General features: G+C 49.2%; 10 protein-coding genes across 10 annotated transcripts; 5 read left to right on the top strand and 5 right to left on the bottom strand.

The window, feature by feature from the left end:
- Window positions 1–575: 575 nt before the first annotated feature.
- Window positions 576–2,663, top strand: PENARI_c005G10254 (uncharacterized protein; the record flags this gene model as incomplete). The annotated part of the gene is made up of 6 exons (XM_022629994.1): window positions 576–708; window positions 763–1,004; window positions 1,055–1,165; window positions 1,225–1,685; window positions 1,740–2,088; window positions 2,148–2,663. The coding sequence occupies 6 exons, from the start codon at window positions 576–578 to the stop codon at window positions 2,661–2,663; spliced, it is 1,812 nt and encodes a 603-aa protein (XP_022490540.1).
- A 441-nt stretch (window positions 2,664–3,104) lies between these two features.
- Window positions 3,105–5,313, bottom strand: PENARI_c005G06616 (Zn(II)2Cys6 transcription factor; the record flags this gene model as incomplete). The annotated part of the gene is made up of 3 exons (XM_022629809.1): window positions 3,105–4,052; window positions 4,108–5,110; window positions 5,162–5,313. 3 exons carry the CDS (start codon window positions 5,311–5,313, stop codon window positions 3,105–3,107), a joined length of 2,103 nt encoding a protein of 700 aa, XP_022490208.1.
- Window positions 5,314–5,545: 232 nt separating this feature from the next.
- PENARI_c005G08434 (Dabb family protein) lies at window positions 5,546–5,989 on the top strand (the record flags this gene model as incomplete). Its single annotated transcript, XM_022629902.1, has 3 exons — window positions 5,546–5,564; window positions 5,611–5,839; window positions 5,896–5,989. The coding sequence occupies 3 exons, from the start codon at window positions 5,546–5,548 to the stop codon at window positions 5,987–5,989; spliced, it is 342 nt and encodes a 113-aa protein (XP_022490260.1).
- Window positions 5,990–6,420: 431 nt separating this feature from the next.
- Window positions 6,421–7,125, bottom strand: PENARI_c005G07089 (SIMPL domain-containing protein; the record flags this gene model as incomplete). The annotated part of the gene is made up of 1 exon (XM_022629838.1): window positions 6,421–7,125. The coding sequence occupies one exon, from the start codon at window positions 7,123–7,125 to the stop codon at window positions 6,421–6,423; it is 705 nt and encodes a 234-aa protein (XP_022490445.1).
- A 726-nt stretch (window positions 7,126–7,851) lies between these two features.
- PENARI_c005G08291 (MBL fold metallo-hydrolase) lies at window positions 7,852–8,727 on the bottom strand (the record flags this gene model as incomplete). Its single annotated transcript, XM_022629896.1, has 1 exon — window positions 7,852–8,727. One exon carries the CDS (start codon window positions 8,725–8,727, stop codon window positions 7,852–7,854), a length of 876 nt encoding a protein of 291 aa, XP_022490531.1.
- Window positions 8,728–9,468: 741 nt separating this feature from the next.
- PENARI_c005G04376 (uncharacterized protein) lies at window positions 9,469–10,529 on the top strand (the record flags this gene model as incomplete). The annotated part of the gene is made up of 3 exons (XM_022629710.1): window positions 9,469–9,567; window positions 9,622–10,113; window positions 10,167–10,529. The coding sequence occupies 3 exons, from the start codon at window positions 9,469–9,471 to the stop codon at window positions 10,527–10,529; spliced, it is 954 nt and encodes a 317-aa protein (XP_022490503.1).
- A 250-nt stretch (window positions 10,530–10,779) lies between these two features.
- On the bottom strand, window positions 10,780–11,685 carry PENARI_c005G02983 (N-acyl homoserine lactonase family protein; the record flags this gene model as incomplete). The annotated part of the gene is made up of 1 exon (XM_022629653.1): window positions 10,780–11,685. One exon carries the CDS (start codon window positions 11,683–11,685, stop codon window positions 10,780–10,782), a length of 906 nt encoding a protein of 301 aa, XP_022490192.1.
- Window positions 11,686–12,172: 487 nt separating this feature from the next.
- PENARI_c005G06976 (Zn(II)2Cys6 transcription factor) lies at window positions 12,173–14,029 on the top strand (the record flags this gene model as incomplete). The annotated part of the gene is made up of 4 exons (XM_022629829.1): window positions 12,173–12,220; window positions 12,273–12,343; window positions 12,400–13,965; window positions 14,023–14,029. 4 exons carry the CDS (start codon window positions 12,173–12,175, stop codon window positions 14,027–14,029), a joined length of 1,692 nt encoding a protein of 563 aa, XP_022490441.1.
- Window positions 14,030–14,253: 224 nt separating this feature from the next.
- On the top strand, window positions 14,254–15,345 carry PENARI_c005G02568 (Ldh family oxidoreductase; the record flags this gene model as incomplete). Its single annotated transcript, XM_022629625.1, has 1 exon — window positions 14,254–15,345. One exon carries the CDS (start codon window positions 14,254–14,256, stop codon window positions 15,343–15,345), a length of 1,092 nt encoding a protein of 363 aa, XP_022490134.1.
- Window positions 15,346–16,115: 770 nt separating this feature from the next.
- Window positions 16,116–22,829, bottom strand: PENARI_c005G05787 (putative serine/threonine protein kinase (Kin4); the record flags this gene model as incomplete). Its single annotated transcript, XM_022629765.1, has 6 exons — window positions 16,116–17,674; window positions 17,723–18,017; window positions 18,065–19,350; window positions 19,424–19,450; window positions 21,284–22,159; window positions 22,211–22,829. 6 exons carry the CDS (start codon window positions 22,827–22,829, stop codon window positions 16,116–16,118), a joined length of 4,662 nt encoding a protein of 1,553 aa, XP_022490096.1.
- Between the last annotated feature and the right edge of the window lie 28 nt (window positions 22,830–22,857).

The raw sequence follows: 22,857 nt of genomic DNA, 5'->3' as shown, positions 1-22,857 counted from the left end.
TCATCGTACAGCACAATCCTGGATGCTTTTTGGCCAATAATAAGTCCTGACAAGTCACCAATCCAGGGATATACAAGTGGCTGTCGTAATAACATGAGAAGTGCGTGTGGGAAGCTTATCCCCCTTCAAAACACAAGAGTTTCTCCATAGTGTCTCGGCTCCGGTCTATTTTCTTCTCATTGGCCTATTTGGTCGATTTAGTCGGTTATTGGGCCCGCATATACCCATAACTCCGTAGAGATCACGCCATGGCTCGGGTCTGTTTTCTTAGCCTCATTAGCCTGTTTAGTCTGTTTAGTCTGTTTACTCAATTTAGGTTATTGGGGCCCATATCCGTAACTCCGTAGACAACGCCAGCTGGGTCCGGTCAGACTGGGATCATATAACTATTTAGGAGACATCTCCCCAAGCCTTCACCATCACCCCGCGTGATAAAGACAGAGCAACTTGAGCACCTCGCATTTTGGCCAATCTCGGGATTGTCTCTCCACTCGGGATCTCCGAGCAAGAGAACTTAGAACGACCATCGAACCTTCCTTCATTTGAAAACATTCGATCTCAGCTCAATTGACAAAATGGCACCATCTCTAGACTTCGCATCTGGCCTGTCCGAGGGCTCTCACAGTCTGCCGACTGATGTCCCCGTATTAATTGTTGGCGGAGGGCCGACTGGCCTGTTGCAATCGCTCCTCTTGTCTCGACTCGGAGGTATGGCCCGTCAGGAACATTGAAATAAACTATTCGTTGACACATTCTTGACAGTGCAATCATTGGTCATTGAACGTTATCCTGAGAGGCTGGCTGCTCCGAAAGCTCACGCCATCAATCCGCGTTCCCTGGAGATCTTGCGTCAATACGGCCTGGGCGAGAAGCGAGTCCGCCAGATAGGCACATCGCGAGATGACAGCTATTGGGTCAATTTCCTCACGAACCTCAGCGGTGACACGGTTGGGAGATTGCCTTATGAGCGTATGGATCCCGCGGTCTTGGATGACACCCCAGAGGTATGTTTCATTTTAGTCAGATTTAAGAGTTTGTTGACCAATGTTGATAGATGATTCACAACATACCTCAGCCAGCCCTGGAGCAGGAGTTGACAAACTTCATTGAGCAAGATCCCAATATCACTCTGCTGAAGGGATTCAGTATTCACGGAGTAGAACAGGTAAAATCACTGATGGACTGCGAATGATACAAGCACAGTTATTAACCAAACGCCGGCAGACCGAAAATGAAGTCGTGGCAACCATCGAGGAACGAGCAACAGGACACCTGCACAAAACAAGATCACGACACCTCATCGCTTGCGACGGTCGCAGAAGCAAGGTCCGGGAGCTGCTCAACATTTCATCTGAAAGCGAAGACTCAGATCAGACTATGATGACCATCCATTTTAAGGCAAACCTTCGTCCGGTGGTCGGCGATCGTGTTGGTATGCTTTTCTGGATCATGGACCCAATAGCAGCCGGGTTCATTATCGGCTATAACTTGGACGGAAACCAGGTTCACATCAGTCAGGTAGATGTAAAGAAACATCCGGTTGAGACTTGGACTGAGGACATGTGCAATGCCAAGATCCGCGGAGCTATTGGGAGGGACGATGTTCCGTTTGACATCTTGAGCTTCCGGCCTTGGGTCTTCAAGCGGCAGGTTGCTGACACATTCCAAAAGGGGAATATTTTTCTGTGAGTCGTCCGTCAGTCGTTCCGACGTTGCATGCTAATACCTAATTCTCTCAGTGCCGGTGATGCTGCCCATTCATTCCCGCCAACTGGTGGCTTAGGATTGAACTGTGGGATTGCAGATGTGCACAACCTGGCTTACAAAATTGCTCTCGTTCATCAAGAAGTAGCAAGTCCAACTATACTTTTGAAGTATACAGCCGAGCGACGAAGTGTTGCAGATGCCTACTCCAAGCAGAGCGTCAAAAACGGCAAAGAAATATTTTCTTTGCTACAAAGCCTCAAAACCGCTGGCGTCGAGGACGTTACTCAAGCTCGCAAGAATATGATGGAAGCATTGGCAGATCCAGTGCAGCGTGCCAAGGTCAACAAAGGAATTGAAGCACAGCAAGAACATTTTGACAATGTAAGTGACGTATTATCAATAACGATGTGTTCTCAATATCCTAACCATCTCTTCGATAGCTGGAACTACATATTGGCTATGTCTATGGAGCCAGTAAGCCTCCCGCTCACGCTTCATTCTACTCCCCGAAGTTCGTGCCCGGGGCAAGATTGCCTCATGCTTGGATCAAATTCCCAGGTGCATCCTCTGAATCACAAGCAACCGTCGGGAGGCTTCCGCAAGATCCAATTGACGTTTCCTATGTAAAGGAACTCGACGAGGACCAAGTTCAGAGTCGCCAGTGGAGCACCTTGGATTTATGTGCACCTGACTCCTGGACTCTAATTCTTGGACAAGATAAGCCAAGCTTGCAAACTTCCCAGTTCCAAGAGCACTGCGATGCCATCAAGATAAAACTCAGTATTTGGCGCGCCGGTCTGGACTTTGATATAATAAAACAGAGCTGGTTTGCTGATGAGTTGAGCAACCAGGGTGGAATTTTAGTTCGCCCGGATCAGCACATCTTCATGGGGGTTAGTGACTGCACCACCGGGGAAGATCTAATTACAGGGCTGAACAGGCATCTTGGGCTGTAAGCCAATCGGAGGAGGTCTAGTTGGAATATAGAGAGCAAGCAGACTAGGATATTGAATTTATTAAGCGTGGTATACTAGCCCTCCGAAGAGTAATTTTCGGGATCTTTGACCATTAGCAAGTTACTGTTTATATTGCCTGTGCAACTCATGACTCGCTTATTGCTCGCATAGGTATCTAGGCAGTTGTAGCGTTGGAACACGCGGCAGGTTACTGGAATTGTCTAGACTTAAATTGACTACGCTTCATCTGTTGGACTATTAACCCCTACAGGAGTATTCCATATCTTTTATTTCATTGATATCATCCCTGTCAGACTTCTGTTACAGTTTGAGTGCACAGGCTAGCCCCTCTAGTGCGTTTGTTTTAAGGACTTTTTTGATCCGTTGTTAGAAGCCGCAATAAAAGCGATGTGGGTCGGCATCTATTTTCCAGTACATGTTCTATGCTGAGGTAGCATTGAAAACCCCCCACATGAGCGAGTCAAAGTCCGGTGCACCGGTAAAGTCCAGAAAGCCCCCGGGAACAGAGTCATGCAGCCAGCTCGTGGAATCAACATTGATGTCGTAATCGTCCATGAATGCATTCTCACTAGCCATATCAGGGCAAGGCGCTGGCGGCAGGAGACCTGCTTCATTTGTATTTTGTAATCGTTGCCCTCTCCCGGAAAGACGATGGCTCCTGTTTTGTGTGAGCGAGTTAGAGGGGGCTTCCAGGCTTCGCATTTTGATCAGTCTCTGGAATGTTGCTCCAGATAGCTCGTGGATACAATCCCTTGCTCGTTTAGCTTCAGTCCAGTATTCTCCGATGCTGCTGAGGATATTCAAGCTGATACTCGTATCGGCTACCACCTCATCAATCTGCACTTCAGAGGCAACAGTAGGGAGTCTCCACAAGCAGTGCAGCATAATGAGTGTGCTCAAGAAGATGGAGTGAACAATTAGCCTGCTATACAACAGTGCCTCCTGCCGGTATAGCTCGCCAAATCCACGAAGTAGCTCCACGGCATGCTGGAAACATTGCGTGAGCATATCGTCTGCTGGTTCTGGGATACCGGGACTAGGTCTCAGGATCAAGATCATCATTTCATGATACTTGGTTTCGCAAATCTTTGCGATTGCCCCCAGTCCAGATGCACTGGGAATTTCTGTACGCCATGACTGGAGACGGACAATCATCTCCTTTTGCCATAGGTGGATATCGGTGACCGGTGGGTAGGCATATCGAGGAGCATCTCTGCAGATGCTATGCATAACATATTTGATCTCGGAATTTATGCGTGCGAGTTTGAATAGATGAGTGGAAAACGTCATATGAGATGGCGATTCCTGTTGTAACCTTTCTTGAGTGATTTGCTCGCCGAGTTGCGAATCCGAGATATCTAAAGGAAGCTTGTGATATTATTAGCAGAATTCAGAAGGCGAGAAACAAGCGATGATTACGAACCCGAAGTTCGCAAGCTTCGTCTCGCACTCCGATCGGTCGACCCATCATTGTTCCCAGCGTGCGATCAAAGCTATACACCACCCAGAAGATTCGAGTCCTCATCTCCTGTTCCAGAAATGAGATAGGAAATGTGGACGATGCGCGGACGTCACGTTGAAGGCCCAAATCAATAAGTGCACCCAAGCATTGATAGTTCAAGCTCCAAACATTGATATCACAGGATGGATTGTGTAGTCCATATACCATCAGCAACAGCAGGCTCTGCAGTCCTTCTAGGGTGCCTTCAGCACATGCACGTTCGAAATGTTGTGTGGCTGCGGTGTAGTATCCTTCAGCAGGTAGGGGCAGTCTGAACCGCCTGGAAAGATCCGAGGCGGATATGGCGAGAACCATGAATACTTGAAATACATCCACTGGATCGGATTCTGTTGTTCCATTGTTGTACAGCTTCTCGAGTCGTGCCATGTGTGAGGGTTCATGAAGGAATGGGTATATCAGGTGCACGGAAGCAAAGTATTTCGAAGAAAGTTCAATGGCATCTTCCTTGCGGTGTGGTAAGGGAGCTGGACTGTTGAAAAGCTCGCTCGACAACGACATTGGCTGGGTCAAACTGCCATTGTTTCCTGATGGTGCGGTTCGCCGACCAGCACTCGAGAATACGAGATTCGCCAGAAAGTAGCCGCTAGAAGGACCGATGTATCTCGGTTCGCCTCCCGAAGAAAGGGATACAAGACCAATTTCGTGGGCCGGTCTTGATTGTGTGCCAGATGGCTGGAGATCGTTTGGTCTCGGAGGTTGCCCCTGGTGTGAAAGAGTTGTTGATCGTTGGCTGTGGACAGTCTCGTGAACAGCATGCTCAGGTTGTGTCGGTCCGTCTGTAGAGTCAAGTAGTGAGATATCTGTACTATCTACCTGTGGACCGTCTTCAAGGCGGATGCTAGAATCCTTTTCCTTGACCAACGATTCCAGCCACTGTATTCTTTTTTGTAGATTCGCGATGTAGCTAGCCAGGTGTTAGTGTCATTTATATCGACACTTGGGATACATTTCTCACGTGCGGTTGACCTCCTGCTTCCCATCATTGATACAGTCGACGCCGATCTTCCGACATGACGAACATTGTGGAAGTTCCCCGTCGCATCGGATTTTCCGTCTTTGGCAGCGGCGGCACGCGGCGCGGTTCCGGGACCTGCGTGGAGAGTCCATCCGGGTAAGATTTATTTTTGGCCAGTGATGAGTGGGTTGTGGATAGAGAATTCGAAGTGATACGGAGTGGTTCAAGTTCAAGACACGATTCTGTAGAGACGTAGAGTGTGTGAGAGGCAAAGTCGAGAGGCTCGGGTCGCTTCCGCCAAGGACGGAAGGAATCCGCCGCGTCATTTAAAGCGAACATTCCATTTCGACGAACTTCACTTTATTTGTAATTTTGAAGAATATAATGACTCTCGTTCACATTGGTATGTCTCATTCATCCGAGTCTATGTCTAATTAACACTTCTATAGTCCTGTTCAAGTTCCGCGCGGATGTCGGAGAGAAAGTCCGACAGGAATTCCTCTCACAAATCAAAACCCTCAAGACTTTGCCTTGTGTCAAGAGCCAAAGACTCATTGTCGGGGGACCCTCTATTACTACCCCGATCGAAAAGAGCAAGGGCTTTCAGTATGCTCTGGTGAGCTATCACGAGGACCGGGCAGCTTTGGCCGAGTACCAGGCGAGCAGTGAGCATGAGAGGTGAGAATCTATGGGTTTTGTATCTTGATCCGTTCTCACAGTATCATACAATATAGAGTGACAAGTACCTACTTCATCCCTTACAAGGAGGATCTGGTTCGGTTTGACTTCGAGACTGATCAAGAGGACGAGGCGCTGCTTGGATTTTGATCTACTTATTCGATGCTTGTACGTATTGGTTAACTGTGAAGTAATGAAGTTCACCATTCTCATTTATTTAAAATTCCAATATTGTAAAAATTTCCTTTTTTGTAGTAATGCATCGTTCCAACGACCTAGGAAACGGTATGTATAGTGACGTAGCATTAGTTTCAACACCCCTTTAAGTGCTTAGATTCTACCGGTTAAAAATTCGTTTTTAAACACCTCTAGACTGGTTTCCTAATAAAACACTTAACTATTGTGGATTAGGTTAAATCTTATCTTCTATAAAAAGCACTCACTAAAGCAAAAACGTTTAGGAAATGAGATGATATAGAATTGCTCTTCGGTTTACGGTAGGTGTTCTAAAAAGCGGTCTAAAAAACGGTCTCTCCAATGGTGTTAAAACATTTGCTGTGTCACTGTACATGGATGAATGCTCAAAGATCCGACACGGCTTCGAACATCACATTCACAGACCCAGTAACCTCAATTTCTTGAGGGGTCAGATCCAGCGAATCAACTTGATCGTCGTCAGGCCCACTGGCGTAGACCATCGCTCGCTTTTTCTTTGGAGTCGAGGCCATCGCGACATTTCTGTATCCACCCTGTGCATAGTCTGTGATTTCCACCGCAACAACTTTCCGCTGTACCACCTCAGCATAGTCATCAGCTTTCCGGATTGCGTCGCGCAATGCCATCTTCCGAGCTTTGGAAGCCAACTCGCTTCCGGTCTCATCAGTGAGGCGCCAATCAATTGAGTCGACCTCGACCTTGGGATAAGTGAAAAGCTTGCCGATCACTTCACTCATTTTGGGAAAGTCTCGAAACACGGCCTTGAACGAAATACTGGCGTAGTGTGGGTTGGGCACTGGCTTTCCATCTCTATCACTGGGTTGGGACCAGGTCTTGATATTTGTGGATGAAAAAGTTGTCACCGGGTGCTCGGCAGCAGCATGTTCCTCCTTTGTTTGAGGGCAGAGTAGTTTGAAGAATTGCTGTACATCGTTGGAAGTCGAAGTGACTTCCTTGGAGATTTCTTCTTGGCGCGAACCGTTCGCCCTCACTGAAAATGCGAGCGCGCCTCGTTCGGGATAGTGAGTGACGGCCGATTCGCCTGTGACGGTGATTTTGAGGGAGGGCATAGTGAGTAATGGAGGATAAAACTAGGCAGGGAACGCACTTAAATAGTAACAGCAGCGTAGGCAGCAGCCGAGTCAGTATCACAGCCCCACTACGGCAGCGTAAATGTATCATATGCGACAAACTTGTATGATTTCCATGATTGAACGTACTGAAGGTCCGCATAGTCAAGCTGGGATAGGACATTGGTTTCTCGCCGAGAACGTTCTCTTCTTGGATATATCGATAATCACCCTTTTATCTGTCTCATTCCCGTGGCTTTTGGTATACATCTAACATCCCCAATTATATAGATATTGAATAGCAAGTTGGAGTTCTCCTACCCAAAGATCTAGGTTTCTAGATATAAGTTATAAAATAAATCGATTGAAGTATTTGGGATAAATCCTCACTGGTCCTGCACAAAAAGAGCATTGTCATCGCCGTGATGAAGTCCAGCTTGTATATCAACCTCATGAGGTTCCATCCTTTTCAACAGTGGTCTCTAAAGAAATCTTCATACTGTATTGTCAAATTTAGTAAAATATATGCTTGTTAAGGGATGCAGAGGACAATTGTTGTAGAGGTATTGTGTGATTGATTGGATAGTCACTGCATATAGTGTGGATTTAGGATGAGCCCAGAGCAGACATCCCCTGCTACAAACGGACGAATCATAAATCATAAAACAAGTAGATTCGATAGGATATGGCCATATATACTCGTTGCATACTCATCATTGGACATCCCTAAATTCGAGATCTCTTCGCCTCCTGAATAGCGCCCATAGCACCCATGATAAGCGCACCAGTATTGTATCGGTCCGGATACAACTTCGTCATGGCTTCCACAATATCTCTAGTAGATTTTGGGTTCCTTTCCATTACCTTTGCAAAATCTCTTATGTATTGCTTCGTATTCGTCAGATGCCAGCGGCCCATGATCTCCCCTTCCTGGCAATGGCCCGGGACAACATACAAAGGATCCAGAGCCTCAATAATATTGACCGCCCGGATCCAGTCTTCACGTTTGGCGGCCGTATTGGCTTCAAACAGCATCTGGTGTACCTGTCCGTACACGATGTCTCCACAAACTGCCAGCCGGAGGTCGGGAACCCACAACGCTGTAGAATCATAGGTATCGGAGTGGCCCACCTCGATCGCCTGGAACAACCACTTATTTTGGAGTGTGAATTCATTGCTGGATGGTAGGGCCTGAGCCAAAACAAACGGTAGCTGGATCTCCCCGGGGAACCGAGACCCCCATTGCGCCTCAAAATTCTTCTCTTCGATCTGCTGCTCCATATGCCGCAGAGTGGCCGTTGTAGCAACGGGTTTGGCCTCAGGGAATCGCTGCACCAACAGTGGCAGCCCGAAAAAGTGGTCGCCGTGTCCGTGTGTGATGTAAATGTAGGATAGCTTTCGCTTTGGAGCGATGCGTTCGATCCATGCGATGAGTCCTTGGGTTTGCTGGATGGTGATAGGTGTGTCGACTAAAACTGCTTCCGTAGCGGAGTAGATGAGGGTACAGGAGATGGGTGACCAAAGACCTCCGCGGCTTCCTTTGTCTGGGCTTTTAAAAGAGACTGGAGGTGCGATGTAAACAGCAGAGCGGAGTTCGGACATGGTTAAATAGTGCTAAGGTAGGCAGCTTCAAGTAATATGTGCAACGGACAGTGGCGTTGAATGTTTCTTCCAATATACCAGGATCAACTTTTTTATTTATTTAGATGCGTTGATTGTGAGGGGAAGGTCACTCACTCTCAATCATCTACAGTATTTCCGGTAGAAAAACACCCGAGGTTAAGTTGATCAATAATCATAAAAATGTAGGAAGCGACACATTCAACCACCGAGCTACAAAAACTACCAAACAACCATTCCATGTCGCCCTTGAGATTAAATCTCAACTAGGAAGTAAGACTGAAAGTCTCAAGACTATTCCGTCTTTGCAGGGTCTCGCGTCGCTCATTTTCGAACACAAGCAGCTAGGATCGCAAGCACTATTCCTTGCTCTGTCTTCTTATAGGTGATACTGCTTCCTCCTGGTCATATTTACCCGGTCGGGGTGATATGAAAGATCGCTGAATCAACTATCAAATGTTTGCCCAGAAGGTAAATTTGGACATAGGTTTATCAACAGCCTGACATTTGTGACGGACATATATGCTATGTCCCAGCTTGATCGATCCTGAGGTTGTCAACATGTATGATGAAGGCTTTGCCTATTCAGTCATAGCGGCGATGTCTCTTAACCGGAACTATGGCATTTCGGGTATTGTTTAGCCGAATGGTAGTTTAAGTATTTCTCTTTTTTCTGCGTTCGTTTCGCTGACTCGAACCTCCGTCTTGGATTGAGCCTATACCATGTCAGGCTCGATAATCATCACAGGGGCGACTGGCTCACTCGCTATCGAGGCTGTGCAACAGTTCCTAGCGCATCCCTCCATAACCGTCGTCGGCACTGTACGAAATGCGACCAAATCCCCCAAAAGCGCACATCTACTTCGACTGGAACAGATCGCAGGTCAGTATCCTATGGGCAAGCTTCTGATCAAAAGCGTGGACTTGAATTCGCTTTCGGAAGTACGGGCTTTTGCGGACGAAATTGCTGGCCTGGTGGAATCAAAGCAACTTCCCCCAATTTCTGCGATCATATGCAACGCATTCACATGGTCTTTGGGTGGCCAGAACTTCTCAAACGATCACTATGAGTCTACATTCCAAGTCAACCACCTTGCACACTTTTCCCTCGTCCTCAAGATTCTCCGAAACATGGATCATGACTCGGGTCGAATTGTCATGCTTAGCTCTGAAGTTCACGATCCTGAAGTTCGCATCCCGCTATCCAAACTGGGTGCAGAGCTCCCTTCAGATGAAAACCTTGACCTGTTGGTCAAGCCTGGTCCAGATGAGGCTGGGACAGAACATGACATGGGCTGGCGCCGATACGCAAACAGCAAGCTGGCCAACGTCATGTTCATGCAGAGTTTGAATCGTCGACTCCAACAGGTACGAGCGGAACTCCATGACATGGGCATGCCCCTAACATTAGCTTTATCTAGAATCCGAAATTCAGCAAAGTCACAGTGACGGCCATGGACCCAGGTGGTCTTGTTGACTCCCGTGCCCATACGTCTCAACGTGCACTTGTTCGAATCGCATTCAAGCTGCTCGCAGTCTTGCTCCCAGTTATAAACATCTTCACCTACAGCCTTCGCTCTAATGCAGCCTCGGCGCGTGACCTCATAGCGCTGGCTATAGACCCGAAGTACTTCGCGGTGAGAGGCCACTTCAATGGACAAACGCCCAGTGCCGCCGCTCATATCAGTGAAGATGAGAAGAAACGCGAAGCTATATGGGATGCATGTTGGGAATGGACCGGAATGAATGAAGACGAGACCTGTGTTCCCAGGCGGTGCGCTTGAGCAAGCATCGATGTCCTTGTGCCTTACATACGAGCTCTACTGTATCGGCTTTTCCAGTAGATGCTGGACTATTTCTCTCGTTTTATCGCTGTCATTAACATGCTCTAAAATGCAGTATCCGCCATATTTTCGGCTACCTGTCCTCCGATATTGGCTTGAGATGAGAAACATATTATCATTGTTATATACCGCAAACAGATATTCTGGGGGTAGCTACACACAAAATGCAACTTAGCATAAAGTTACAACATCACTTTGGGTCACTGGGTAGGTAGACGACCCGCTCGGCAAGTAAGCGAGGTGTGTCGTTATCATGACTGGGCAAGACGACCACATCAGTCTCTCTGGCAAACTCTTTGATGGTCTTCAAAGTCTCTTGCGCACGTACGGGGTCATCGTTAATTCCATCCGGCTCTTCTTTATCCAAGAATTCCAAGCCATATGTTGCGTCGCCAGGTAGGAAATATGTGACTTTGGTTTGATTGGGGCCTTCGCCATAGACTACCAGACCAACATGCCCAGGGACATGACCTGAAGTATCCACGATCACAATTCTTCCATCCTCTGTCAGAGGGTATGACTGTTTCCAGGGCCCAAGCGGTTTGTCCTGAAGGTCAACAATCCTCGGGGAGAATTCTTTCGGCCAGTGATTCGGGGTAGCGCCCTCCATACTGGCAAAGACCGGGTGTTCTCCAAATGCCTTCCAATGTTCATGGCTGATGTAGATAGGCAAATCTGGTGCTTCCGCAACCAAGTCCTCCAGTCCACCCGCATGGTCATTGTGGAGGTGACTCATAATAACACCTTTGAGATCAGTCGCTTTTATTCCACGCCTGTGAAGCTGTTCCAGAATACCATCTCGACGCGTTATCGTGAATTGACTGAGAAGGCCGTTGAAGATAGCAAGTCGTGGGAAGTATCCTGCGTCGTTGCAACAAGGAGATTGCCCGGTATCGAAGAGGAAGATACCTTCAGGGTGGCGAATGAGAAAGACTCCGACAGGTAGCGACTCGGTCCATTCTCTGTCGAAGATTGATTTGAGGCGTCGAAGAATCGCAAAATTGCCGACAGGTTGTGAGCGCATTGATGGTCTGATGCGGACTGTTCCTGTGGTCAGGAACTCCAACTGTACAAGTCCATTCTGATTGTTGGCCATTGTAAGGAGACTGATGGTAAGATGTAGAGAGAATGATCGAGATTGAAAGGACTGGAGTGGGAAAGTACTTAAGCTTATAAAGGACCGAAACCTTCGGCAGTCCATGGATAACCGAAGGACGGGAGAACTCAGCGTGAAGCCATGTTTGCCGAGAACTAAACTCGACGATTATTCGGAGACTTAATATGAGACTAGATACTCAAGGAGGCGACGTTGAAAGGAGATTTGTAGAACTAGGGCTGGCGGTTGAAGCCAGAGCGATGCCTGTTGTTTGCCCAAAAACAACAAAGAGACACGGAATTGATTAATTTATGTACAGAGTTCAGGAATTTATACCTAATATTACCCCAATTCACGTCTGTTGGATGCAAGGCAGTGAATTCTTTCAGGCCGACTCATCGCGACTTCCTTTTCACGACCGAACGGTGTCGGCAAACTTAACCGAAACACCTCTCCTCTTTGCCGAACCCAAACCACCTCCCCAGATATGCCGCGTCGAGCCCGTACAGTATGCATCCGCTGCCACGGCAGCAAAGTAAGTACTGCTCGAAGACTACTATACACCTTTGCTAATTCGAAGTCTGAAGGTCCGTTGTGACATTGAAGATCGGACAAGCGGAATTTGCAGCGGGTGCGAGCAAAAGGGTCATCAATGCCAGTGAGTTGTGGCGCCATCTTTATAAATATTACAAATACTACAAGCTGACCTTTCAGGCCTCACATTGGACCTCGCAAGCAAAGGAAGGCTCTGCGCTCTTCACTAGCTGCCAATGCGACTCCTCCGACCCCAAGCCAGACATTGCCAACTCCAGCGCAAACACAAGCCTCGGATACCACACTATCATCGTCTTACAGTACCCTGGAACAACGCACAGTGCATTGCACAGATCTCGGAAATGCCAATTCAAAGCAGCCAAACTACATCGACGGGAGCGAGCTTATTCTCGACATAAGTCAGGCATGTCGCCTTCCACCTCCAGTCATCGCTCAAGCATTGTCTGATTTCTATTTCCGTGAGCTATTTCCATTTGCACCAGTGATTGATCGGGGAAAAGTTGGAGCCTCATCGTCGGTATTGGTCCAGCAGTGTCTGTCTTTTGCAGGTAGCACCATGCGTCAACCAGCAGGAGCAAGCGACTGGTCTCCTTTTTCCATCTACGGACGGATCAAGACACTACTTTTTGTGCGCCAAGATCCATGTCCATTCAACATGCTCAGCGCTCTTTCGATCCTGAGTACATGGCTCCCATATTCGCCCGAGGCAGTCGTACTGGACAGCCCATGGCAATGGACTGGCATGGCAATCCGAATGGGAATACAAATGCATCTGCACAAAGCTGACTCTTATAATCAACTGCAAAATCCTGGGTTGATCCGACGAACGTGGTGGTATCTTTTCGTCACCGACACGTTACAAATGGCTTGCTGTGGGCGTCCTGGGATGTTCCCTTTGAAAGACAATTCTGTGCCGTTACCTCAGATCACCGATTTCGAGAATCCTGACATGGGAGCACACGTATATTGTCAGATGACACGTCTCTGTCTCGACCTGAAGAAGATCCTTGACTCGGGTAGAGACAATGAAGGCACACGAGAGCAGGCATATCAAGCCATGGACAATCTCAAACAATGGCGAGAGATCTTACCTATCGAACTGCAACTGTTTGGCCTAGCCCAAGAAAGGCAGGTGTACAGCCGCCCTGTGGTTGAACTTCACATCTTTTATTTGGTGGCAGTTGTTCTGACCTGCTTCCTGGGACGTCGTGATAACACCCCGTTACTCAAATACCTCTCGATCGCCGCATCCTCTTGCATTTCTCGACTGTATGAGGAGATCCTTTGTCGTGAAGAGATTCAATACCTTCTGCCAATCCATTCCTGGACTATTCTTGTTGCCGCAATCCCACGCGTATTCTGCGACATGGACACTCTGAATTCACATCGGGCGGATGATGCCAGAATCAGCCAGCAAGTACTGGAGAAGATGAGCGAGAAGCATAGTTCAGCCGGTATGGTGCAAAGCAAGATTCAGGGCATCAGCAACCTTGGTACCAGCATGTTTCCTGTACAATTCGATGCTATGTGGAATAGTCTTCCGGCACCGACATTAGATGAGAAGACACACATCAATGCGATGTTACCTTTTCCCGGAAGTTTTTGTCCAATGCTTGATTCGGTTATGTCAATGGAGAGCAGTGGAAATGAGACACTTGATTCCCTACCCTCAGTACCCACAGACAGCGATGTGCAGGATTGGCCGCTGGATTGGTCTTTCTTTTTGTATGACGGTCCTATGAGCTTTTAGTCAGAAAGATGCTTCTGTGTGAAACTGGTCAGATTATAAAAAAGAGTCAATGGAAGAAGAATATTCATTATGTTCCCATAGTAAGTTGAGAAACCCAGTAGATAAAAGCCATACCTCCACACAAACTCTAGAGTATACCCCACACACTCGGCAACGTCCCGTCTCTCGGAGCACATCCGCCCACCCCATATAAGAACCTCAAGATCACCTAGTTATCCCTCAACCAACAATTCTCTCGGTGCAACTCCTTCACTCTCACCAAAATGTCAGAACCAGCCGACCAACCACAACAAATGCACCACATCCAACCTGCGCAACTCAAAAGCTTCGTGCAACAAATCCTCATCGCAAACGGCACATCACCCAGCGACGCAGAAATAGTCGCAAAATGCCTCGTAGCAGCCGATCTCCGAGGCGTAGACACACATGGAAGCAATCGCATTCCATCATACATGGAACGAATCCGCCAAAAAGCACTGGACCCGGCAGCGACACCCACAGTGCTCCAAGTGACACCAGCGGTAGCACAAGTGGACGCCCACAACGGCTTCGGCTTCGTAGCCGCACACGAAGGCATGAAACGAGCGATTGAAATGGCCCAAATCTTCGGCATAGGCATGGTCTCCGTCAAACACTCAAACCATTTCGGCATGTCAGCATGGCTAGTGCAGCAAGCACTAGAATCAGACATGATGTCACTCGTGTTCACGAACAGTTCCCCAGCACTACCGGTCTGGGGTGGGAAAGAGAAGTTAATGGGCGTTTCGCCTATTGCGTGTGGCGCGCCGTCCGGGAATGAGCGCCGGCCATTTATCCTCGATATGGCGCCTTCTATTGCGGCACGGGGCAAGATTTACAAGGCTCTTCGGCGGGGCGAGAAGATTCCTACGGATTGGGCGCTTGATGGGGAGGGCAGGCAGACCGATGATCCGGCGAGTGCGCTGGAGGGTGTTATGTTGCCCATGGGCGGACCGAAGGGGTCGGCACTATCTATAATGATGGACGTATTCTCGGGCGTGTTATCTGGATCGGCTTTTGCAGGAGGAGTCACTAATCCGTATGATCCATCCAAGCCGGCGGATGTGGGACATTTCCTGGTTGCTATTAAGCCCGATTTGTTCATGACAATTGAAGAGTTTAAGGGGAGGATGGATTATCTGTATCAGCGGGTTGTTGAGTCGGACAAGATGGCTGGTGTGGATCAGATTTACTTCCCTGGGGAGATTGAGATGATTACTGAAGAGCGCAGGTTGGTGGATGGGATTCCTTTTGCTGAGGCTGAGATTGCCAGTTTGAATAAGGAGGCGGATTTGGCAAATATTGAGCATTTGAAAATCCGATCTCCTATTCTTTAGATAAATATCAATTACATCTACAATGGGACACTATGCATATGTGGCATGAAGCTAATAGCTGGTAAAGTCTATGTGTTACATTCTATGAACAGGCATAGACTGTCAGATGTACAAGACAAAGCGCAAGGCTTGATGGACTGACGACACTACTAGTCTTTAAATGCCAACTAAAAACACACAAGGCAATCTTAAACAACTTGCCACGAAATGCCAGCCATGAAGCAGGAAGCCACACAAAATAATGCACAGGTAGAAATAGTGTCACAGTTCAATTATCGTCGACAGGACCTCCCATAGAAGGAAAGAAAAGCCAGAGAGAACCAGAATAAACATATTCAATGGGAAAATAATATGCTCGGAAAAAAGAACACGGGAAGGTCTCACTTTACAGCCAGAGATAATAGTAACAGGAGAAGGGAAGGCAAGTCACAGGGGATCTGGTAAGAACAGAGAACAAAAGCAAAAGACATTAGGAAAGGAAAATGTATTCAGACAAAGGAAATAATGAACATGCTAGATAATTAATCAAACATCCAAAAGGATGATGAGGAATCGCTCCATGCATAAGAAGAGAACAAAAGCAGGGTATCACGTAGTATCCAAACAACCTCGCTGCTCTTCCGAGCAACTCAAAGAGCATCAGAAAGATGGGGTTTGAATCTGCCTTGTGAGATCAAAGCACAAATTCGAGGTGCTTGATCTATCCGGTCTCACGTGCCGGGCCGAGTTGAGATGAGGCTCTTGTCTTTAGTTGACTAGCCAGGGCGAGATCAACGTTCATCACCGGCTCTAGACTTGGCACGTCTGCGGAAGAAATCCATGACTTTGCGTGCTGCACCAGAACTGCCAGAATGGTGAGATCCGTCCCGCTCATATTCGTAGGCATCGGCGAATTTGCGATGGCTCTTTTGCAAGACGTTCGGTCCACGTCCTGAGCGACCAGCCTGCATTGACTGGCGAGGCAAGCTGTCATAAGTGCCATTGTAGTCGTCGTAGTAGTTGGGCTTAGACTGGTAGCCATAATGATTGCCAGAGTATTGATCTCGAGAGTTTTGGTAAACCTGTTCCGCCGACGGCATACCGAAGGAATCCTGCTGCTGGTCGAATTGAGTGCCCAGGTCTGCGAATTGCCGATCGATTTGGGCTTCATAGCTGAGAGGCTCGTTTTTAACCTGGGCATCCTCTCCATGTCCCTCGCTAACCATGCCCATGGCATCTTGAGCGCCATAGCTTGTTGAACGAGCTCGACCTTCTCCAGGACCTGCAGGGCCTGTAGCTGGCCGTTGTTGACCACGAGACTCGACAGGGCGAGAATTGTCTGGTTGTTCATCGGGTGTCTGAGCTCGGCCGGTGGAGAAGCCTCGGAAGGAGAACGATTGTGGGAGAAGGGAGAACCGACGAGGCCGGTTCTCGAGACCCGATTCGCTTGCCTTGCGGTTATGGGGGTATTGCATGGAACGCCGAGAATCCATGGACATTCTGGAATTCTCTCTCGGTAGCGGTTCCTTCATGCTGACTGGAGGATAACGCTTGTCCTGCTTTGTACGAGGGGCGTTGGCCTGAGAGCCACGGCCACCCAAGATTGACCCAGAGCGTCCAAAAAGTTTCTCGCCAAGGCTAGAAACAGTGTTGGACCTCTTGTGGCCCTTGGGCGGCTCTTGCCGAGGCGTCGTGTTGAATGTTGAAGGCAATACCTGGGTGCTTGGACGGCCGATCGATGTAGTAGATGCCTCTGGTTCCTGGGGAAGGGTGAATTGTCTGCTCTTGGGCTGTGCCAGGCGGCCTTCGGTATTAGTTGCGGTAACAGTAGGAGCCACCGGCTGTCCGTAGGAACCGCGAGAAGGTAAACGACCAGCGTTGTTGAAGGAAGCCATGGAGCCACCAGTGGCGGGCCGTGCACCTGAAGGCAACGCAACAGTGTGCGATCCAGTGAGTGCTGCGTTGTCCGAGGTCGAGCGCGGGAAATATCCTGGAAGGGGCTTGTTGAGGTTGAGCGCCGGCGCGTCTCCGCCCTTCTTTTGGACTGGCTCTGCTGGCTGCTGCACCGGCGCCATTGGTGGATCTGATGGAGCTGGGGCTCGGCGTGAGGTAGACGGCTCTGCTGGAGGTTCTCCTCTCGTCGTTTGTGACTGAGGAGCGACGTACTCTACTTGGACCGTTCTTCGCTTGGCATCGCGAGTGGTTTTGGACTTTTCGGATGGCGAGTCTTGCGAAATGTCTCCAGCATGGTGGTTGAGACCACCAACAGCTGGAACATTGCTTTGGGACGTCTTAGGTGGTTCGCGTACAGAGGCACTTCGGGTGAGAGGGGGGGCTTCTTTTTGTGTTTCTATGAGTGTCAGTCTGAAATTAAGCATTTGAAAGCAATCGGTCTCACCGGAAGTAATTGTTGTGTTGGCAATGTCCGCAACATTTGTTGTGCTGCTTGTGATGTGAGACACAACGTGCGAGTATTCACTTAGCCAGCTGTGCCGGGCAACCTCAAACAGATCTGCACGCTTCCGCGGGTCGGGAACCAATATCCTCCTCAAAAGATCGCGCGCATGTGGTGTTACATATTCTGGGAATGTGAGAGGTGTGGTGACGATGTATTTGTACAGAAGATTAATGTTGTCGCCGTCGGGGTTTGCTGGATCGTCATCGAAGGGAAGGTATCCAGCCAACATGGCGTACTAGAGAATGTCAGTTGAGTCAAAGTCGAATGCAGCAAGATTCTTACCAAGATAACTCCGCAACTCCACACATCCACCTTCCGACCTGTATACAAGGAGTCGCTCACAACAAGCTCAGGAGCGGCGTAACAGGGACTGCCACAGCTGGTCTGCATCAAATCTCCTCGGCGCAACCCATTGCTGTTAACCTTGTCTAGGCGCTTTCGCTTGACATATTCCTTGTTGGTCAGGTTGTACTCGATCTCCTCGTCCAGCGGGTCTATTGGGTCGAATGTATTGGCGAATCCGAAATCCGTAATTATTATATTGCGGTTCCGGTCGAGAAGCAAGTTCTCCAGTTTCAAATCACGGTGAACGATTCCCTTTTTGTGTAGGTAGCCAACTCCCGAAACCAGCTGAGCAAACAGTCGGCGCGCGGAATTGTCCTTCAAGTACCGGTTGTTCAAGATGTAGTCGAACAGTTCACCTCCTGACGCGTACTCCATGATGATGCCAATGTGGCGGTCGGTTTCCACCATTTCATGGAGGCGCACAATGTTGGGATGTGCCAGATCGCGCAGAATGGAAATCTCACGGTAGATCTTCGGTAGTCTGCTGGGGTTGGTTCCCAGTGAGTCCCTCCGAATGAGCTTGATAGCTACTTGGATGCTACCATCTCGTTTCCAACCCAGCTTGACCTTTCCGAACTCACCCTCACCGAGGGTTTGCCCAAGAATGTAAGAGCCGAAAGTCGTCTCCTTGCGCTTCACGACATTTCCGTTGTTATAATCATGTCGACTGCGAGGGCCGCGAGCCTCTTCTACGCCATCGAACCCAGCTGCCAAGCCCGATGAGGGGGCATGCTCTGCAGATGCACCAACTTGTCGGACCTGCTCTCTTTCGTGATCCACGACAGGGTCGCTGACTTGAACAGAGTTGAGCACTGCACTGGACTCCTTCACTAGATTTCCCTCAGGCATCTCCATTGACTCGGCTTGGACCGGTGGCGCTGTTCTTGACTCCACTTCGCGAGATGTCTCCTCTCCCTGGTGTCTCCGTGATTTGCCGTTTCGGTCTTCACGTGGGCGCTCACGGTGTTCCTTTCGCTCGGACCTGCTCTTTCCTCGGGAACTTTGTTTTTCTCCCGATGCTCCGTTCGGACTCCGACGGCTGTGGTTTGTTGACGAGGTTCGCGGCGGAGGAACCGGTGGCGTACCTAACATGTCGGGATACGCTGTGCGAGCATTCTTTTGGGAGGGAGATGCGGTGCTGGTCGATCCTGGTGAAGCATGGGTGGGGAGCACAGCCGGCTGACGGGAAGTGCTCATAGCCGAAGAAGCTGTTCGGGACCGGCCTCAGAAGTGGCTGAAGATAGATTAGCAAGCCAGTCGCTGATGCGCGCACGGTCCTGCATCACGGCAACGTACCTTCTGATGGATGCGCAAAGCCTGAGGCTGTGAGACTCCCGAGGCAGCTTCAGGCAGAATTTGGTAACTGCGATTCGTAGAATTGGCGCGAGAGAGCACGGGTGAAAATCGAGGGGTTGGCGACCGGTCGCACTCAATTCAACGCGCAATCTGCGTCGGTCAGTCCCCAAGTTCTTATCAATCGCCAAAAATGTTGTCGAGGAATGGGGGGGTAGCTGCCAGATCGGAAGAATGGAGGGGACGCCACCAATCGCGCAGCTGTTGAATGGAGCTCGAATCACCCACCGATGTTGCCCAGGGGTAAAGACGCGTCGAACACCCAAAGCTCAAGATAGCTGCACTGCAGTTCTCAAGTCCCCAGATCCACGATATTCGGCACGTGAAAGATCGGAGAAACAAAACAAATGTCTCAGACGCGAAATCCCGACTCGAAGCGATTTCAATTGAACATCGTCGAATCCAGGAGGGGAGGGGGCGCGAGGGGACGGGAAACACCGGTCGGAGATCCCTTGAAAAAAGGGGAACACCCTCAAAGAACGAAAACTGAAAGGACAAAAAAGAAGAAGAAAAAGGAAGGGAGAAGGGAAGCCCAGAGAGTTGTGAAGGGAAAAGAGGAGGTGAGATACGAGGTTGGTACTGGGGGGGGCGGGAGAGGCCTGGGAGCTCAACTATACTCACTACGGTAATTGCGCTACACTTGATACTTGATACTTACTTACATGATTAACTTATATCTGCTAACTTATGTCGGTACAGAGTATATTCGCTATATCTTGTTATATTCTCTACCTGGCCTCTGTCTCCGTACTTTGTATAATGTATACTGCGTAGGAATCAGTTCAGTTTCCTGATAGTCAAGTCAATCTGACCAAATACGGAGTACTCCAGCATACAAATGACAATGATTGTAATTATTGCTCCCTTGCTCTACAAAGGGCCTCCTCGCAGGCCTAAACATCAAGTTTTAAGAAATAGGGGGTTAGAGTGGACACCGCCGATCGTCATTATTAGCCTCCGAGATTTGATCTCACATTTCCTTTGTGCTTTAACGTTATTTATAGATGCATTTCTTAGCTATATTCTTTACCAAGCGCTCAACGACTATACTCGACTAACATAAGTGCGTATATGTGTATATCTTGTGTATGTCTTGTGTATGTCTTGTGTATATCTGCGTATTGTAAACGAATCTATCCGGAATGCAACCATGGTTGATATCACTCGAACCACGGAATCAGTAAGATCTTAGCAGATCTCTGTTCGACTTCAAAGAGTCATGTATTCTGCACTGTCGTCTCTCTATACTGCAACTTCGCTCCACATATTAGTACTCTACACGTCATTTCAATCTCTGCAATTATTGCGCCTTCCAATTTTCTTCTCCCCTTTGCCTCAATCGTTATTGATAACCCTTATTGGAGGTGGACGATTGACAACTGTCAATTGATGCGTTGGCAATTTCGCCATCTGTACTCTCGTCCAATCGATAGCGCATAGATCGACCGTTAGCCAGAACAATTCTCAGCCAATGGCTATCACCGCCGTTGCATACTTCAAACGTCGCTTCTATCGAATGACCTTGCTATATATTTACAGTAATTATATGAAAAAGACGGTCTGAGTCGGATTTGGGCTCGGTGCTCGCGGCCGTGTCACCTAGTCAAACCCCCAAATTTTATCCAATCGTACCTGAAGTACAGTATCACATATTAATATAAGCATTTTGGGATGTAGTCGGAACTTAATTCTGGTGGTAACTATCTACGTATCAAATCTGCGAGCTTGAAAATCGCCTGCCTAACCCAAATTAAGAATAGAGATGGATCCCGAGGACCCTTACCCCGGAGTTTTACCGCTTACCCCCTGGCATGGGCGCTCCATCTAGCGAAATCGTCCCCGATGCACCATAGGCTGGAGGCGGTGTGGGGCCAGGCGACGGGCGGCGGACAACTGGGTCCTGAGCACCCAAGCGAGAAGGACCCGCGTCCACTCCAGCAGGAACCTGACCACCGTCACCTCCACCAACGACAACCTGCTGGCCGTCGCGCATTTTACCCACAACCATACCCTTGGCAACGGATTTCAGAAGCGCGCGGCGACTGACACCGGTGGCGTCAATGTACACCAACCCCACATTCTTGATTCCGCCTGTCAGATTGGTTGCGACAGTACCAGCCTCGGACCCATAACGGTGATCGATCATGGAGCTGGCTGCTGAAGCACCGGAGAAGAGCATGTTTCGGGCGCTCTGCTCGATGCCATCGGCGATGGTGGAGAATGCGATCATTGATTTGTTCAAGACACCAGGCTTGTAGTCTTGTGGTGGGTTGCTCTTGTCGAAGCCTTTGCGCCGGCCTGATTCTTGCTTACGCGCCAAAGACGCGCCCAGGTTTTGCGCAACTTTGCCAACCTGTCCCACGGTGCGAGCTGAAAAATCGGCAGCTCCGTTGGAGAAAGTGCCGACCTTGCGGATGCGAGCGTGGGTAGAGTCGGAGAAGGTCAGAGGCTTGGGGTTAGGCTTGGTCTTCTGTTGGAAGCTCTGCGCACCGCTGGCGATGGCACCTGCCAGATATGATGACCCAGTGACGATCAAGCGTGATGCTGTCGCAGATGTTTGGACGATGGTCGAGTTCTTGTATGCGGGGTGTCGAGCCATTGCCAGGTATTCTTCAGAGACATTGCTGACACTGACTTGATTACCTTCACCTTCTGCAGGGAGTTCAATTCCCACCGGTCCTATAAAACAGTTTAGCTTCTGGGGAAAGTAAAAAACACCGAATAACTTACGCTTGGAACCAGGCTTCACATCCGAATCCTCGACCACGTTATAACCATCTCCCAGCTCTCCGACAACGCTGCCGTCTTCCTCGTCAATCAGCACGATCCTTCCATGCGCATCTGCATTCTTCGAGTCCGACCCAACATATCCCTGGCCGGGTGCGTAGTCCGCGGGGTTATAAGCAGCCAAGTCTTGCGACTTGGGAGGAGGGGCTCGTTCGAGGAATGCGGTGCACTGTGCAAGAATGGTTTCAAATGTATCGATATCATCCTGGGTCACGTTGCTAGGTCCAGAGCCGATACTGGGGAATTGGATGCGAATAAAGGCACCGGCGTCGGGTCCCATGTCCCATCGGGGGATGAGATAACTCTCGGGGGGCTGGTGGAAGATCTGGGTAGTCGCCGGTAGTGCGAGGTCCAGCTCAGGTGGGAGATATAGGTGGAGGTAGAAGTCTTCTTCTGGCGACTCCGTGCCAGGTCCCGCACCTGCGGTGCTGGTTGGGACCATTAGCAAAGAGAGGGTCTGAGGGCCCGACGGCGTGAGATCCTGCTCCTCGCCATCTTGTAGGTGGAAAGCGCGAATATTGTTGACGCTGTAGAGCAACCGGGGGTCGTGTGCTGCGGACATGCTGATAGTATACAGGAGCCTGCGGTTC

Source organism: Penicillium arizonense (genome assembly GCF_001773325.1).
Source record: "Penicillium arizonense strain CBS 141311 chromosome Unknown PENARI_contig005, whole genome shotgun sequence".
Classification (NCBI taxonomy): Eukaryota; Fungi; Ascomycota; class Eurotiomycetes; order Eurotiales; family Aspergillaceae; genus Penicillium; species Penicillium arizonense.
Note: the sequence above shows the minus strand (reverse complement) of the source record. Positions and strands in the feature narration are given on the sequence as shown.